The 20000-nt window shown below is 39.0% G+C and overlaps 2 protein-coding genes across 3 annotated transcripts in view; one reads left to right on the plus strand and one right to left on the minus strand.

Moving 5' to 3' along the window:
- Positions 1 to 20000, minus strand: part of LOC143030574 (uncharacterized) — a 54073-nt gene that overhangs the window by 5654 nt on the left and 28419 nt on the right. For both annotated transcript variants that reach the window (XM_076193732.1, XM_076193733.1), the window contains exons 3-8: positions 15826 to 15890; positions 15109 to 15223; positions 12653 to 12736; positions 11256 to 11344; positions 4608 to 4787; positions 3253 to 3446 (exon numbers count right to left, since the gene is read on the minus strand). In XM_076193732.1, coding sequence (XP_076049847.1) covers positions 3253 to 3446; positions 4608 to 4787; positions 11256 to 11344; positions 12653 to 12736; positions 15109 to 15223; positions 15826 to 15890 — 727 coding nt within the window. The remainder of the gene's footprint in view (positions 1 to 3252; positions 3447 to 4607; positions 4788 to 11255; positions 11345 to 12652; positions 12737 to 15108; positions 15224 to 15825; positions 15891 to 20000) is intronic.
- LOC143030573 (THAP domain-containing protein 2-like) lies at positions 17201 to 18165 on the plus strand. Its single transcript, XM_076193731.1, has 3 exons — positions 17201 to 17641; positions 17820 to 17906; positions 18074 to 18165. The coding sequence occupies exons 1-3, from the start codon at positions 17365 to 17367 to the stop codon at positions 18163 to 18165; spliced, it is 456 nt and encodes a 151-aa protein (XP_076049846.1). The 5' UTR covers positions 17201 to 17364.

The following is a 20000-nucleotide window of genomic DNA, read 5'->3' on the forward strand; positions in this document are numbered from 1 at the left end:
AGGTAAGAAGAGAGAACAGAGGGGGGGTCGCCGATTTAATGAAGCGGCCTTGCTGTGGATGTGCTGTGTCTTGCGACACTGCTTCTGACCCAGGGCAGTGGACAAGGTGCAGGGATGACCCGTCATCCAGGAGGTGCTACGATAAGAGGGAGGGTGGAGGGGTGTGGAGTGTATTCAGGGATGGAATGGGTGGGAATGATTTTATGCCTTTTCCTTTTTGGCTACCTCCCTTGTAAGGGGAAAAAAGCCTTGGTATATGTATGTATGTATGTATGTATGTATGTATGTATGTATGTATGTATGTATGTATGTATGTATGTATGTATGTATGTATGTATTTTTCCCTTCATCCAACAAAGGGCTCCTAAATTCCTAAAATAATTCTTTAATTCTTTATGGCAAAAGGGCCCGTAAGACGAATAAAATGGTTTGGCATCAGCCAAGACAGAATCCTTAATTATGTCATATTTGGCACTATTATCCATATAGGGTTAGCTGAGTAACAAAGGTATTTAATCTAAAAAAAGGATTACAAAGGCGGGGGCATAACGACAGGAGACCTTTTGGTCCATAACTAGGTCGGATGCGAGAATTATGATAATATAAATAATAAATGAAATAAGCAAATGCATAGATATAGTTATATGATAAACAAACAGGTAAATGGTAAATACTAAATTGACAGATAAATAATGATAAATGAAAATCAAGCAAATAGTAAAGACAAATGATAACAAACAAATAAAATAATATAAAGTAAATGGCAGTCATTACAGCATCTTGCTTAGATGAACTTTCAGAGGTTAAGAAGAGGCGTGGCAGTGTAATTAACTGTGGAGGGTATTTGAGCTGGGAGTGACTCTTTATAGGTTTAGATAATTTCTCTCCAGCAATGAGAAATATGCACGGACTTTCTTGCAGCCTGTAGTAAAAATGAATTTTGCGAATTTGTGTTCATGGAATTCTGGTGTATGATTACTGAATAAGACTCAAAAGTAAAAGAATGGCATTTGATAAAAAAAAAATAATAATAATAATAATAAAAAAAAAAAAAAATGAAAAAAATAAAAAGAAGCCCCTGAACACTACTGTCTACGTCCCACGATTCTTTAGAACCATTACCATGGACATCAAAATAATCACAAAACACATAAATGACATTTGTTTATAAATAGTATTTTAAAGTTTTCAAGACCTCTTGAGCACATGATATATCTATAGAAACACTATCTGAGTACCTCTATTATGAAATTTCTTTTCAGATTTATGGGAGTCTTGACCTATCTGGCAACTCAGTTTCGTAGTGCCCATTCTGCCAGTGGATTCCCACCTGGCCAAGATATAGTGTAAATCAGTTAACAAAGGCAATAATTGCTTGTGTCGATTGACATTTGGAAATAAACTCATCTGCTGGGATTCGAACCCTCGCCTGAGCGGCTTGCGTCTTACAAGACGAAGATCGTACCATCACGACATCCTGACCCTTGAAAACGAAACGACGTTTCGTTTTGAAGGGTCAGGATGGCGTGATGGTACGATCTTCGTCTTGTAAGACGCAAGCCGCTCAGGCGAGGGTTCGAATCTTAGCAGATGAGTTTATTTCCAAATGTCAATAATCTTGCCAGTGTATTTCTAAAACAAACTGCACAAGATCTAATACTAAAAATATCCTTCAAAAATTCTAATTAACTCATCACCGTGCCTGCCTGCTCATAAACACCCAGTAGTTCCAAATGATAATCAAAACATTATGAGTCTTTGAAGCAGAATAATAATTCTGTCATTTACTATTTACTGAATTTAGTTGTTAATTTTTTAATAATCATTGTAAGTCTGAAGTAGAATGAAAACATTCATCATTCACCATTTGGAACTAGACTATATGCACCTCAAGATATATAAGAACCTCATGTTGTATTTTGTTGCTGGGGAGATCATATCAGAGATGGAGTTAAAGAGTTGGTAAAGGAGAGATTCAAGGGGGGGGGAGTAGCAGGAGAAAAGCCCGTGAGAGGGACATGAATAGAGTATTTACAATTGTTCACGTAGAGGAGAACAGAGAAGGGGTGGGAGAGGCTAGTAGATTGACTAATGGGTGAGAATATTGGCAGATCCAGTACATCTAACCTTTCTCCATGCTTTTTTATTCAGGAACATCCGGAACCATATTATTTACAGTTCTTTGATTTTTTCTATTGTTGTTTATTCATTTATTTGTTTATCTATTTTTTTGTCTTTTTTTTTTTGTCTGGTGACCAGAACACTGTTGCATTCTTCAATTTGTGGCGAATCAGATTGCTAATTTGACTTTTTATCTTATTTTATTTGACTATCTTTCTGATCAAAATCTCGCCCAAGTAGTGGAACGCCATTTCTGAAATTGTAAGCAATTTATGAATCTCCCTGTAATCTGTCGGATATGTCTTTCTGATGATAAAACATCCATAGCCATTCCTTCCGGGTCCTATTCATCCTTCGTTTTCGTATTTGTTTCATCAATCATTCACTAGATAAGTAATGACCTAATCTTACTTTGACCCATTTCCAACATTCTTTGCATTGAAATTCGTTACCCATTCCTGGCTCCACAGAAGTGGAGGAGGTAGTTCCTTGGATCGAAGCACAGAAGCCCAGCCGTAGCACGGACCGGACGCGTACAGTGAAGCTCTGGGCTCTTACTCTCTCTGGTATGGAGTAAGGACTGAATTACAGGGAAGGCATTGCACATCATGAAGTTCATAGGAAGGACAGATCATCCATGGTTGAATGGGGACGATGGCATATTGTAGAGCACAAGAATGAGTAAATAAAAGGCAGTCAGTACTAGCAGTGGCACTGTCCAGGCCATGTCTTTGTTCTCGAGATCAAGGGCCACTGTTTCCTCTTGGACGGGAACGCTCGTGATGGTCAACAGATGAAATCTCCCTGAAGAAATGGAGATACGAGAGGACAAACCGGAGATAGCGGGATCTAGTGGCTCTGACTCTCACCCGCTGTCCCTCTTCGGCCTGAAAGTCAAGACTCGCGCCGGCCACCCAAAACCGTAAGGTCACCGACCACGTTCCAACGAACTGACACCATTCTACAGTGCAGCTCCCACCATTCTCTGCATACTTCTCCCGAACACTTTTCTGTACTCTCTTTGCGTGTGCGCACGCGCGCGCGTGTGTATTTGCATGCAAGAGGGTCTCCCCAGCCATAAATTTTCATCAAAGGTTCAGAACAAACGATAAACTTTCATTCATGTCTAACCTGGTTATAAACTCGTGGGGTCCCGCTACAACAGACCCAGCAGGAGCGCCGAGACCTTTGGATAAGCAAAAACTGACAGAAGTAGAGTGTTTGACTAGGCGCGCTGGAGGAACCTGGAGAGCAGTTGCCGCATTCATCAGCCTTGCGCCATCCATGTGTAAAGGGATACCCAGCTCCACGCAACGCTCACCCAGCTGGACAGCATCGATGTGACGGTAGGTACAAGAAACAAGAGGTTACACTGTAGTGATGTAGGCGTCTTGACTCACTCACCAATATCAATAAAGATTTCCCTCGGGTTTTGATGACCCGAAACCCGCAAGCCCATAATACCCAGCACCATCTCTTCCTCTGGTATAAAAAGTTGGGTTTTGGTCTGTTGTAATACTATGGATGTTTTTTCCATATCACCAGCTAGTAGCAGGAGGAAGGTGAGGGGGAGAGGTCGCCTGTTGCCAGCTCTCCATGTGTGAAAAAGTGGTTGAGGAGGGGTCGTCGTCGAAGTAGATGGAGATTTTGGGCCCAATTTTGAAAACTGGCTACCCCTTGATGCTCTGTCTTTAGATGGGAGGTAAGGGTGTTGATAGGACTTGAAGATAGGCCACTGGGGCTTGAATTCTTGCATGTGCGACTGTTTACCACATAGCAAGATCGTTACCATTATACTAAAATTGACCGCACAAAAAGAACTACCTGGAAAAAAATAAAATTTCATTGTGTTCCTTTTGTACGGTCAGGTTTAGCACAATGGTATCGTTCTTGCTTTGTGGTAAGCATTTGCACATGCAAGAGTTCGAGCCCCCAATGCTGGAGCTTCTTTATCTTGTTGGATAGGGAACGTCACTGAAAAGCTGGGACCGCCCGGGAATCGAACCCGAGCCTTCCCATTTGCCGGGTAAGTGTGATTACCGATTATACCACGGTCTTTACCAGTTACCACTCGTATTTCATCCCTTCAAAAGGGTGATATGGATTCTGTCCCGAGGACTACCAACCATATTTATCTGAAAGAGTGCATTCCACCCTGAATGACATCTCATCTGATCGATTGGGACCATCTTCGTTTATTCAGGCAGCCATTAAACATATTCTACTTACATGAAATGAATCCTCACACTATTGGTCTTTCTGGGGGGTGCCTTCTTGCATAATTCTTCAGGCTATTACTTAACTTTACTCGCGTGAGGGAAAAATCTAATCCGCGCAAAGTGGCTGACCTCTCCTCCCTAACCCTGACACACACTGCCACTGACAGTTTGTTCTGGCTGCCAACAGCCAACGGAAGCCACTTGACAACAAAAGGACTGAACTGTGCAGCTTACCGCTCTTCTTTTGGAGACAAGAGAACCACCCACCTCGTTCAGCCACTCTAGAGGGAGCGCCTTTCCTCCACAGTAGTTATGTGTATTCTCGGCGCAGACCAGACTTGTTATTGGATTGTGGGGTCTGCTTTTTCTTACTGCCTCGGTCATTTCCTCCAGACAAAAGGTTCCGTTTGTCTTGTTCGTCAAAGCCCAGGTATGAACTCCACCAATCTGAACCATTCAAATGGAAAACACAAGTAGGTGTGAACGCTAATGATCTGAAATATTCACCATGAAAAGAATATTGGTATTAAAACATTCACAATGAAGATGGTGAAAAATCCAGATGTGAACAGTGAAAACGTTCACAATTAAAAAACAATGGAAAGGATGCAAGACATACAAGTAGGTGTGAACGCTACTGATCTGAAATATTCACCACGAAAAGAATATTGGCATTGAAACATTCACAATGAAGATGGTGAAAAATTCAGATGTGAAAACGTTCACAATTAAAAAAAAACAATGGAAAGGATGCAAAACACCCCACACTCAGTCGTGATCACTAATCTAAAACATTTACAATATAGAAGATACTGATAACAATACTAAAGCATTCGTAATAAAGAGTAAAAGATAAAATACTGAAAATACGAAATAAATAGAAATAACATAGAATGAGATTATTCAAACACTAGAACTAATTATACAACTCATAGTGATAAAAGAAATGAAAGGGTACGTGATCACTTATCTAGAACATTCATAATATAGAAGATAATAATAACAATACTTAAGAATTGGCAATACAGAGTAAAATATAAAATAGAGTAAAATATAAAATATATAGAGTTAACATATAGTGAGATTATTTAGTAACTAGAACTAAATCATATAACTCATAGTGATAAAAGAAATGAAGGCTGTAGTGTTTAGAAAATGGCATGAGCAAGGACTGAGGACCAACAATGTCTCGTCAGTTTAGTAATTACATGAATGTGCATTGGATGGGGGAGATTAAAACTAAATTCCCTTAAATATCGAATGCATAAAGCTTAGAGTCGACACACCATTCGATCGAAATGGAACAGAAGGATAGTAAGGTGTCATGGATTAGGTTTCACTGGCACATATGTAAACATAACTCTGATGACAAGATTCTTGTCATTTGGTCAAATAAAACAAAAAATCATAAAACACCAAAATGTTTGATCAAACACCAGAAAAATATGACGTCAGTCCTCGCTTCGCTCGCAGCGAAGCGAGGACTGACGTCATATTTTTCTGGTGTTTGATCAAACATTTTGGTGTTTTATGATTTTTTGTTTTATTTGACCAAATGAGAAAAATCTTGTCATCGGAGTTTAATGGGTTAACATAACTCTGATTTAGACGCAAGCCTCGATGTCGAAGACTCTTGTCACGTGCCTCCTGATCCACAGTAAATACCCCTAAACGTGCTCAGTGGAAATAGTTCCCTTTTATACACCATTTAATTTCTTAGGGATTTTTCTTCCCCTCCTACACAAGCAGATCCCACGCAAGCGGGCGACCTACCCTAGATTGTTCATAGCCCATAACTTTAATTTTTTACATCAACGTGTGTGTATGTGTATACATGACATACGTGCCTCGATGATAGACGGCATGTGTCAACTACAGTCATTATGAAGTCCAAAAAGATGACCAGTCACTGCTAGGAATAAGAGAGAAGTGCGGGATTCTAACTTGGACGGCTGGACACTCGGTTTGGCCAAGTGGGGTTTGAATCGGTAGTCAAGAGCCCATTAGGCTATCAAATTATCTATCTCACCTTGCCAGTCATGGATCAAGTCCTGATCAAGGCAGGTGCGTGACCAGATTGCGACGCGATTCGCTGATTATCAGAAGTTCGTAAAAATTATGACTTTAGTTTTGATAAATTCAAATAGTCCAGTATTTAGATATAAAAACACATTGCCTTGCTTATAGAACGAATGAGGATAACAAGCTAGTCTCATATGCCAGAAAGGGTACAGCTTGTGGGGATGGACATGGAGAATGTTAAGGATTTTAAATATTTAGGAGTAAAGGTGGCCAGTGACGGAAGAATGAAACAGGAAGTGGAAGCCAGAATTGGAGCAGAAAACCGATGTTATTACAGCTTAATAGAATTGTTTAAGAAAAGGTCATTATCAAGAACAACAAAACTGAGACAGCACGACTCAATAGTGAGACCAGTCATATTGTACAACTGCGAAACATGGGCCCTTACGAAAGCTATGGAGAAGAAGTTTGAAGTTCTTGAAAATAAGATTTTACGAAGAATCTTAGGACCCGTGTATGACAACCAAAGGCAAGAATGGAGAATAAGAAATAGGTGGGAAATTCGAGAACAAACAAAACAACCCCATATTAAAAATGCAATAAGATTGAAAACAATTGAAATGGGCAGGACATGTTGCAAGGATGCAAGAAGATAGATGGCCAAAGAAAGTGCTCAATAGTGGAGTGCATGGATGACGACCACTTGGACGACCTAGGAAAGACTGGAGGAGATGCGTTGAAGAAGAAGATGTGCAGGAGGAGGTGGCGGCACAGGACAGACAGACAGACATGGTGAGACGTTTCAAAAGCGGTTATGGATCACCAAGTCGCCCGAAGACCAGCGGAGTGAGTGGATAGAACAAAGGCTTGCTACCAATACGTCCACTGAACATACTCCTTACGCTGAATTTACACCGAGCGATTCTGGACCGATTGTCAACTGTTGTGAGTTATTTGAGTAGAAACGACTTCGGGTATGATCTGTTCTTCCAATCTTCAAGTGTCAAAATTACTTTTGCGTCATATATTGAGAAACTGAATGGCAAACTGAAAGGAAGTGTTATTATAGAATTCTAGAATGTTGCAAGCAAAGTCTAATTCTAGCTATTCAAATTTACAGCATTTGACGAAAATTGGCCCAGACCAGCTCGGTGTACACACGGCCTTATATGGGATAGTTCGGGAAGATACGTAAAATGGTATACTGAGTTGTATGTACCTTCATATAATATGGTGCAGTGATTACACTTTCCCACCCTTACATTGAAAAAAATCTCAATTCAAATAAAAACAAATAAGGTATAATTTGAAAATATGTATGTCAATTAAAAACGGTAAAACTTAAGATAACTGGATATCAAATTAAAAACTAAACTTCGATTCAAAATTATCAAACCTACTTAGAATATGTGAACATCAGATTAAAACAGTTAACCTTATATTCGGAATAATTAAATTTATATATGAAATGCATCAAATTCATGTAAGATAAATTGCTATTCGATTCTAGATTTCACTGACAGCGCTTTTTCATTATTCAAACCGAGTTTCGATCAACTTAACTTGGGGCACTACAAACATGACGTCACACACCCTCCTGCCATCCACTGTAGTTAACAAGCCAACTATACATCTCACTGACAGATTTTTGTCTATAGCACGTGATTGCATGATTTCACCAAGTGCCATCTAATATAGATCGGATGTCAGAAAAATTCAATCCTATTCTAAATAAACATTGAATTATTTCAAACATAAGTGCAAAGGTTTTGAATTGAAGGTCACATATCTTAACTTGAAGTATTCATATATTTTTCGTATCCAAATGTATATAAGAGTGCGTGTGCAATATTGTATCACATCTTATGCGAAAGCTCCGTTATCAGTTTCGTGCTGTGATAACATAAAGTGGGTATTACAACCCGACTCCAGCCAGCATTTCATACAATATAGGGGCTGCCTCAACCACATTTCGCTATTTAAAACAAACACACACACACACACACACACACACACACACACACACACACACACACACACACACACACACACACACACACACACACACACACACACACACACACACACACACACACACACACACACACACACACGCGCGCGCGCGCGCGCGGTTACAAGACTTTCTTGTCTAGCTGTCAAAGACCAAAAACCAAATCCCCAACCACCAGTCCCGCCCGAATACCCGCTCTCCACTGTACCTACGAATTTAGACTTAAGAAGGAAATAAGCTCGAACTGAGTGGTTAATTAAGGTAATAGACTTAGTCACAATGTAGTGAGCGCGGAAACGGTTGGTTGTTTTAAGGCAGTGGTTCCCAAACTTTTTCAGCTTGTTACCCAATTTAACATGTCACATTAAACATGTTACCCCTATCACAAAATGCTGTTGACATTGATATATATGGCTAAATCAAAACACTAGGGACATTTTCATTTATCTATTGTGTTTCAATATTGTGCGTATCTAATGACTGTTGCCAAGGATCTCGAGAACATCAGTAGGATGGATGGAGGTGCAAGCTTGAAGCTAGTTGAGGAATTCTTGGCTTAGTGGTTGAGAGTGACAGCCTGGCAATGTTTGCACACTTAGATACCTATTTCTTCTTTTCTAATACTGTATATTAGTTTATGATGCTTACTGTTATTCGATTTAGCTTTACAACTTAATTATAATAGGTTTACAATTTTACATTCTAATACCAAGTTAACATTAACCCTAATGCCAGCTACCACAATGTTTTCTTGATTTTCAGAATCCTTAACTTTTTTCTGTTATCCCGACAATTTGTTAAATTATCCTTATGGGGGTAATTTAACCCCACTTTGGAAACCACTGTTTTAAGGGAAGGTTAGACAGGAGGTGCCAAGATAGGAGGGAGGGAGGAGGGTGGAGGGGAGTGGAATATAAGGGAAATGAAATGGGTGGGAGTGATTTCTATGCCTTATTCTTTTTGGCTAGCCCCCGTGTAAGAGGGAAAAAGCCTTTGGTATATGTATGTATGTAGACAGTTTTATGGATGGAGATGATGGGTGGTAACGGGCATGGAACCGACTAGTGTAGGGTTTATGGTCTCTTGCAGTCTCCTTCACGTCTCTGTTCTTATGTTTTGATGAATGTCCTCGCAAGACAACAAAAGTGACTCGAAAACCTCCGAGCTCAGACGCCCCAATGAGAAGTCCACGGAGTCAGACCCTCATTTTCTCACACCTCAGAAGACTGCCAAGGCCTACCGCAGGGTTCCTTCATGAAGGAGTTCAAAATGCGGCGTGACAAGTTTCAGGATTGTCCTTCTTAAAGAACTTCACAATCATCAGCAGAAGTAGCATTTCACCATTCTTCAATGCATCTCAGTGACGAAGTTATAGACGTACCATGCACCTCATCCCTACCCATCAATGATATTCACCACACCACAAAACTACTTCAAGATTAAACGGAACGAGTCTATAAATCGTCTGTATCTCAAGAAATTTACGCAAGGTACCAGCAAATATTTCGAACTCGCACCTTATTCGTGAGACCGACCTTTGTACTGGTGTTAACTACCCAACTATGCCACTGAAACACCGAGTCGTTGTAGGCTTCTGGTTCGAGGATATCGTCCAACAACTTCTGTGACTCAAGCCAAACATGTCTCTCGACGAATTCATGAAAGTGGTTTACTCAGCAGGCGCCCCACGTTCTGAACATCAAATTCAGGATTTATTCACTACTTTCCCACGTAAAAGAAGCAAAAACGTATACGCCAGAGGCATCCTCCTGGTAAACCACCTCACTTGAGCACAAGTAATCTACTCAAAAGGGGATAACACATGGGTTTGGTGTGGCGTCTCTTCCAACCACGTACCACTAGAAGTGTCCGACAAGTGCCCGACTACATTTCCACGAAAAGAAGCAAAAACGCATACGCCAGAGGCATCCTCCCGGTAAACCACCTCACTTGAGCACAAGTAAACCACCCAAAGGGGATAACAGATGGGTTTGGTGTGGCGTCTCTCCCAACCACGTACCACTAGAAGTGTCCGGCAAGTGCTTGACACATAGTGAAGATGTTCTAGTAAGGGTCATTATAGAGGTGTACAAGCTTTTCATGGGCCCTTCACCGGCGGCCCATCTACCGCGAATAAGACTCATTCCCCGGACCATCTAACGCGAATGAGAATGAGCCAATAGTCCCCTCAGTAGAATGTTGCCGGCACGCCCCTCATTAGCCCATTAAACTCTGATGACAAGATTCTTGTCATTTGGTCAAATAAAACAAAAAATCATAAAACACCAAAATGTTTGATCAAACACCAGAAAAATATGACGTCAGTCCTCGCTTCGCTCGCGAGCGAAGCGAGGACTGACGTCATATTTTTCTGGTGTTTGATCAAACATTTTGGTGTTTTATGATTTTTTGTTTTATTTGACCAAATGACAAGAATCTTGCCATCAGAGTTTAATGGGTTAGGCTCAAGCTCCTCAGACCCGATGGTCATAAGGTTCCAACACTCACGAAAATTTGGCATCAGATCTCACAGTCTCAACCCCTCAAAGGATCCAAACCTTCCATATTCGGACATCTTGCGAATCCCAGGCAATGAATAAAGTCATACGACCGGCAAAGCTAGCAAAAGAAACCCACTGCAGTACCTAAAATTAAAAAATGGTAATGTCACGAAATTATGTCGACAAAAACAAGCCCAAGTTTACAATCTTCAGAAGCTCCATCAAACTGCAGAATAGAAAGTTAAAGAAAATACAAACCTATATTGTAGAAATTCCCTAACTGCTCAATTGCTGTTACATGTAATATTACTTGTTTGAAGGTAAAGATGCTACCGAAATAAACAAACGCATTTGATAAAGAAGACAACAGTCAGAGCATACCTGGGAGGATCCTGCTTGCTCCGAGAGATATATATGGCTCTTGTTGCCCACAATCATCTCTGCGCCTCTTCCCCAGCAGTGACCTAGTACTGAAACATTAACACCAAAGTGTCCAGGAGATGAAACCATGAGGTAATAAACAAATAAATAAATGAATAAATGAATAAATAAATAAGCAAATAAATAAATAAATAAAATAATTAATGAATAAATAAAAAATGAATAAGCAAATAAATGAATAAATAAATAAATAGATAATTAGATGAATAAGTAAATAAACACATAAATAAATAAATAAATAAATAAGTAAATAAATAAAAAGTAAATTAATTTATGAGGAAAAGAATAATAAAAAAAACAAAACAAGACCTATCTATCAGAAATGTAAGGAGAAAAAATTCCATAAATGACAACATGAATAAGATCGTGGTATCTGCATGAAAGGCAATACCCAGCTGCACAGTCCAGTCTTAATGGCACTCTGCAGGACCTAGGCTTCTCTGGGAATATTTCAACATTATGTCTAACATTCTTGTTAGTTCAACGTTCAGCTTTGCTATATATGACAGAAATATAATTTGACGACAAACGAATTACATAGTAATAGGGGGTTGACACGCTCAAACGGGTCGTCGAACGCGGTTCGACAGACAGACACGTCTTTAAAGTGATGTGTGAACGTGTTCGACAACCAAATACCACGTTCATACATCACTTTAATCAAAGACGTGTCTGTCTGTCGAACCGCGTTCGACGAACCGTTAGAGCGTGGAAATAAAGTCCCTCTAAGAGCATGATGCCGACGATAGGAGACCTTTTGATTCCTAACTAGGTCGGATGCGAAAAAAAAAAAAAAATGTACAAACAAATAAGTGAATAAATAAAATAAATAAATCATGATAGATAATAGACAAACAGATAGATAATAATAAATAATAGCAATGAATCAACAAATAAAATATAATATAATCAATGGCAAACATTACAGCACATTTCTTAGGTGTTTATCTAAATGAATCTTAAAAATTCGAACTTTACTACATTGCACTGCATCTGCAGGAAGTTTATTCCGTTGATTTACTTCACGGTTGACAAAGTCGTTTCTACTCACTTTCAAATTAAATCTACTTCCTGGCAGTTTGAGAACATCATTTCTTGTCTGATTCGCGCTCAGTTTGAAAATTTCGTCACTTCATATTGTCAATTCCCTTTAGAATCCTAGAGATCCGTATAAAATATTCTTTGAGTCTAAGTTTTTAGGGAAAATAGATTAATGTTTTATCAAATTTTCGTATGATCTATTTCTAATATTTAGAATCAGTTTTGTGACTCGCCGCTGTACTTTTCCCAATTTGTCAATGCCTTTTGTAACAGGATAAGGTGGTATGTAGACTTACTACAGATCAGGTTGGCCATGGTGCCTGACGGAACAAAGAGGGCAGCATCCTTCTCCAGTAGATCAGCGACTTTTACCTGCAAGGCTGAGGAAAAGAAAAATAAGAAATTTATTATCCATACTGCTGCTAGAATAAGCACATTAGATAATTTCTAGTTTGAAGAAATGTCGACTGAGAAGTGGATGTTCATACCAGGCAATATGCAGAGTGAATCAACTAATCAAGATTATCCACAAAATATGTTTAGCTTCAATGGTTAACTTTTGTAGAAGATAAGACCACTGAATCGGGAAAAAAACAAATGACAGTGATAAACTCGATTCGTATACAGTCTAAATTAAATATAATGATTTCACGATATACTTATGTAAATCGTTACTGCTATAATGAATAAAAAACAAAGAATGAAACTGAGGAAGGAGTAGGACATTTTCACTGACGTTAGTTTCAACTCAGTCCAAGATGGGCTTTAAAGAACTCAGAAAAGTAAAGGTTTCAATATAAAGAATGCTGTTTCAATAACTTCAATTTCATATATGTTACGAATATAATAATCTTTGATTCGCTTCTACGCATTATGAATTTTGACATGGTAGAACAAATATTGAACTCTGTATAAAAACAGGTTAATAAGGGACATGTTGTAAGACTTCTAAAAGACATTTACGAGCATCATGTGGTTGTGACTTGACTATAAAATGGCACATAGAAGCTAAAGAATGGGAAACCCAATACCGTCCAAGTTGCCTATACTCTATACTGAAGGGGTTTTAAGAGCCCAGGAAAACTTATGTTTGAATGGTAATGGTGAACACCTAATTCATTTAAGATTTGCATATAATATTCTCAGATCACAAGATCTGGAAAAGAAAAAAACTGTAATTGATTTTAGCGTGGAAAGCCTCAAAATACGTCTGGCGGTAAATAAAGGTAAAACGTAAGTACAAAAATGGGGGCGTTACCCCATGATATGGGAGGAGCTAAAGCAGAAACCCACCCCATACTCATCAAACACCCGTCAAGGATCACTAATTGGTCCTCCCGTCTTCGCAGCACCTCGTAGATGAAGAAAGGGGCATCCCTGTCTACTACCCCAATAAACGGATCACACGCAATGCAGTACGACACAGCACCTCCACAACAGAGCCCGACAGCCTGAGGTGTTTTACCCCCACTACTTTATTAAACTCTGACAATAGTTAGACCCCTCCCTCCTTGACTATGCGGTAGTTTTGGTGTCCGTCCTACAGAGTAACCAAAATTATAAGAGGGCTTAGGAATCTGGTAAAATTACACACCTTTAGTTTTCGCAGTGTTTACACTCTAATCTATACCCTCTAGAAAGACGAGGAATGCTGGGTGATATAATATATCTATTCAAATGGGTCACGAGCTTTAATAAGGAGAATGCAGGCAAGGTCACCACATTAAGACAGTAGAGCAGGACTCGTAGTAATGAATTTAAATTGGACAAATTTAAGTTTAAGAAAGAAATAGGCAAGAACTAGTTTACCAACAAAGTATCCAACTAAAGGGAAATACATAATTTTGTAATGGGCACTTTGGCAATTGGTTATCTTTAAGAGAAGATCAGAGAACTTTATGGATTGTGGTGACAGGCAGTGAGTGAGGGGCATGAGACTGCCGTGTGATTTCTTGCAATCTCCCCCATTCTTATGCGAGTTTCTGGTCTACTACTTAATGACTTTTGTAGAGACAGGCCGCAGAGTTCTTGGCAAGATCCACTGAAAGAACATAATTCAGAAACAATAAATTTTCTCTTTTTTACGTTCGGCCTAATGCCAATAAGTAGGCTATCGACAGAGACGGATTTTAGCCCTTGTGTAGAGCGGGGTATATTTGCTCCTAGCCCCACCCTGTAGGGACATAAGGTTCACTACACTTGTCCAAGCATAAAGCCACCAGGTAAGTTACAGCTTACGAACAACACGTGGGTAATTTTAAGCAACCTGCACCTGGACACTCGCTTTGGTCTTTCGTGCTCCGAGCCGGCAGTCTTCTCCACAGCAGCCCATCTCTCTATCATGTGGTCTATTGCACATCCTGAATGTTACTTTGTTCCCGAGATGATGCTGTAATATCAACTAGGAATGGTCTTTCGCCACAGCAGGCGATCTATTACATTTCCTGGCTGATACAAATTCCTCTTGAATGTTTGTTTAAACCCGAGAAAATGTTAAAAATGCTGCACAGGAAAAGAATGTCTGGTGTAAAGTAGCAAGTTATTTCTCAAAGACTGCTCTCCGCAGCTGATGTCTCAGAAAGAAATAAAATCCTAACACCATACTAAATTTAGAACAATACCAGCAGCCATATCTGTTTTGGTCTCCATCTCTCTTGTTGTCATATTTGAGTGTGGACCATGTATCAACTAGGAATGGATAAAGCCACGACCAAAATCAACGGAAACAACGGGAACAATAACATGATCTTACCTAAAACAGTTGGGTCTTCCCCAAATACGTCATCGCCCAAAGGTGCCTTCATCATAGCCTCCTTCATGGCCACGCTAGGCTGAGTCACGGTGTCACTGCGCAAATCCACGATGTGCTGCAAGGTATCAATAAGAGGTCAACCATGAAGGTGTGAATTTGAGTGGTCCAGTTCAAAATTGTAAAATTAGAGAGTGGTCCACTACTACTACTACTACTACTACTACTACTACTACTACTACTACTACTACTACTACTACTACTACTACTACTACTACTACTACTACTACTACTACTACTAAAAATGTTAAGCGGTCCTACAGGGGTATATAGTAGTCCTTACCAACATTTATAAACATCATGATGTTCATCTATAACCAGGGGCGCCCACAGACTTTCTTGTGGTGGACGCACAAGGTACAAAGGACTATAGGGAGACAACCAAGCGAAGCTTATCCACCTGAGGGGTTCGGAAATGTTTTGAGTTTTTGCCACTTTTTGGTTGCCTTTTTGACATACTTAGGTCTAATGTATGTAAAACATCTACATTTTTCATTGAAAGTTGAGGGTTTTAGAAGGGAAAAATGTTTGAATAGGGGACCTTGTATGCTTGTAATGTCCAAACTGGACGCACGTGCGTCCGGTGCGTCCGCCTGCGGGCGCCCCTGTCTATAACACAAGAGTACCTAAAAGGCGAGAACAAAGACATAAAGAACTCACACATGACAAGTTTGCTGCCGACCAATCTCCTATGTGGTGGACGAAGTGCCTTCTATGTTGCAGCACTGGGGACAAAATTCAGGACTATTAAAACTCAAAGAAAATTAATTCTAGTCAAATATATATTTGCACACACACACACACACACACACACACACACACACACACACACACACACACACACACACACACACACACACACACACACACACACACACACACACACACACACACACACACACACACACACACACACACACACACACACACACACACACACATATATATATATATATATATACATATATGTGTGTGTGTATGATATATGTGTATACATACATACATACATACATACATACATACATACATACATATATATATATATATATATATATATATATATGTGTGTGTGTGTGTGTATGTATATATATATATATATATATATATATATGTATGTATATATATATATATATACATACATATACCAAGGCTTCTTCCCCCTTACAAGGGAGGTAGCTAAAAAGGAAAAAGCATAAAAATCATTCCCATCCATTCCATCCCTGAACACACTCCACATCCCTCCACATATATATACATATTTACACACACACACACACACACACACACACACACACACACACACACACACACACACACACACACACACACACACACACACACACACATAAATATATATATATATACATATATATATATATATACATATATATATATATGTATGTATATATGTATATATATATATACTGTATGTATATGCAGTCCGGAATTTCTCAACTCAGAAATTGAATCAGTACGCGCTCGGTTACTAAGAATAGGATACCCAGACTGGTTTTTGACAAAAGCCCTCAGCAAAGCTAAAGCTAGTTATTTTAGAACAACTAACTCCGATACAAAATTTGTCTGGAAAAATCAAACATCAAGCTCCTTTAAAATGATAATGATAATAACAGTAATAATAACAATAATGATAATAATAATAGTAACAATAATGATGATAATAATAATAATAATAATGATAATAATAATAATAATAATAATAATAATAATAATAATAATAATAATAATAATAATAATAATAATAATAATAATAATAATAATGATAATAATAATGATAATAATAATAACAATAATAATAATAATAACACTAACAACAACAACAACAACAACAATGAAAACGATAAATTGCTTGCAGGCTTGAAGCTGTGCGTCGCATACGACGATGACAGAAGAAGAGCTAGAAGGTCGTCTACATCTGGTGGATTCGTTGGTGACTGAAAAGTCCGATTCTGGAAGTGCAGACACAGCCGTGGACGTCACAGTGGAAGTTGTTTTCAGCAAGATCGAGAGAATACAAGGTCTACTCAACAGCTAACCACTAATTAGGTCGTTTGCGCAGTGACGTCACTAGAAGTACCTGGCCGAGGGTTCGTAGAAATTCCGGCCTCAGTCCAGGTGTGGCTGGAGTCGGGAACGTGTCTCCGTTTTCTTTTATAATATTTATGCGTAACTAAAATAACTATGCCGTCCCATTGTGCAATTTCCGGGTGCAGAAAAACACATGTGAAAGGGTCTGAAATAACTTACCATAGATTTCCAAAGGATGAATATGTGAGAAATAAGTGGATTACGTTTTGCAAACGAGCAGAAAGATTTAATCCAGCCAATTCTTACATATGCAGCCGGCACTTTGAAGCAAATGCATTCCAGCGACATTTGAAGTACGAGTTACTTGGCATTCCCGTTCCTACATCACAAAAGAAATTTAAACCTGGAGCGGTGCCAACACTCTACTATGGTGAGTACATCTCGCAAACCATTGCCATTAGGTCACGATTTTCCTTGTTATTAGCTGTATATTGTTTTATTATGCCATACCTTTCGTGCATTTTGTATTACCACAGGTGGCACATTAACTTATATAATTGAAATAAGGAAATGCGATGTCGATATAGTAAGAAATCTATATTTTGCAGCATCCCACGTCTCGACTGCAGGTGGAGAGCAGATTGTGATCTCTGATGCAAGTCAGCCAACTCACACCAGGTCTTCCAATAGCAGAGGTTAGTATGCAAGATTGATCAGTGCAATGAAAAAATATGTGATTCAAAGTCAGTGACGAAAAGTAATCTCGTAATGCTAGGGGCTTTCCCTATATATACTATTGCAAAATTGTAAGCAGTTATTTTTTTTTATTTTTTATTATTATTATTATTATTATCATTTTCAGCATCCCACGTCTCGACTGCAGGTGGAGAGCAGATTGTGATCTCTGATGCAAGTCAGCCAACTCACACCAGGTCTTCCAATAGCAGAGGTTAGTATGCAAGATTGATCTGTGCAATGAAAAAATACGTGATTCAAAGTCAGTGACGTAAAGCAACCTCGTAATGCTAGGGGCTTTCCCTATATATACTATTGCAAAATTGTAAGCATTTTTTTTTTTTTTTTACGTCAGTCCTCGCACGAAGCGAGGACTGACGTTATATTTTCCTGGTGTTTGATCAAACATTTTGGTGTTTTATGATTTTTTGTTTTATTTGACCAAATGACAAGAATCTTGTCATCGGAGTTGAATGGGTTAAGGTACACATTGTGGGAGAGAGAGAGGGAGAGAGAGAGGGAGGGTAGGGGAGAGAGAGAGAGAGAGAGAGAGAGAGAGAGAGAGAGAGAGAGAGAGAGAGAGAGAGAGAGAGAGAGAGAAGGCAATTATTGGTTTGAGGGTTGACAAGTTACTATATTTTTAGAGAATATATGGTGATGTTTGGGTGGAATTTCTTTATTGAATCGATTTTAATAAAACCTGAAAACCTTGTGTGCGCACATTTTTTCTTGATGCGAGCTAGTTGTAAAGCATAAACGAACAGCCTAGAGGGAACGTTGCTTGTAAGGTCACAAGAGTTTGTCAGTACTGAGCTGCAGGTTGATCTGGAGTTCGGCGGGTATGTGCGAAGGCCGGCTCATGCTGAGGACTTCGGTTGTGCAGACGTGTAAGCATCTGCAAAAGCGTCGACAATACGCTGATGGCCATCCAGGGAGGAGCCAATAAGGTCAGCGTCATCGGCATCTTGCCTGTCTGCTTGCAAACGCCGCAAGTCAAATAAATTGCCGTCCAAACGATATTTTATGCGGACGCCGTCATCAGGGTCAAGCTGTTGTTTTGCGATCGTCATCACGGCCACCAGGAAAATGTTGAATATGATAGGGGCGGTGACGTAGCCCTATTTGACACCGGAGCCTACCATGAAAAGGTCGGATTTTGAGCCGTCGTGTAGGACTCTTAGCACAGCCAGAAAAAAACAAACTTCCTAAAGATTTCCTACAGGTTGGGTCTATTCACTGTGTCGATAGCTTTGGCGAGATCGCCAAATACCATGAAGAGTTCTTGGTATTCTAATGGAACAACAATCTTAGAGCTATCCTGCGTCAAACACCATGTTGATGGTACTGCGATCTTTCCGTCCATAACTAGGTCGGATGCAAGGAAAATTATAATAATAATGAATAAATAAACAAATAGAAATTATAACTACATAGATAATAATAATAAACAAAATGCATAGGTATAGTTCAATAATAAACAAGCAGGAAAATAGTGAATAATAATAATAAGCGAAAATCAAGCAAATAATAATAGCCAAACAGACAAAAAATAGCAAAACAAACAAACAAACAAATAACATCAAGTAAATGGCAATCATTACAGGATCTTCCTTAGATGTTTATCTAAGCAAATCTTAAAGCTTTGGATTGAACTACATTGCACTGCTTCTGCAGGAAGTTTATTCAATTCATTAAATGCACGGTTGGCCAAGTTGTTTCTACCCACTTCCAAATTAAATCTATTTCCTGACAGTTTGAGACCATTATCAATTGTCGTATTCTCATTCAGTGTGAACATTTTGTCACTTTTGATGTTGTCAATTCCCTTTAGAATCTTAGAGACCTGTATCGAATCACCTTTGAGTCTACACTTTTTAAGGGAAAACAGATTTTCGTATGATTTATCTTTTATATTTGGAATCAGTTTTGTGGCTCGCCGTTGTACTTTTTCTAATATATCAATGTATTTAATGAGAATGGTGACCTTACGGAAACAGTATATTCTAAATCTGGATGAACTGACGATTTATATAACTTGTTAATGAGAGCAATCA

Source organism: Oratosquilla oratoria, chromosome 12 (assembly GCF_046742065.1).
Source record: "Oratosquilla oratoria isolate Oo_2021 chromosome 12, ASM4674206v1, whole genome shotgun sequence".
In the NCBI taxonomy this organism is placed as follows: domain Eukaryota; kingdom Metazoa; phylum Arthropoda; class Malacostraca; order Stomatopoda; family Squillidae; genus Oratosquilla; species Oratosquilla oratoria.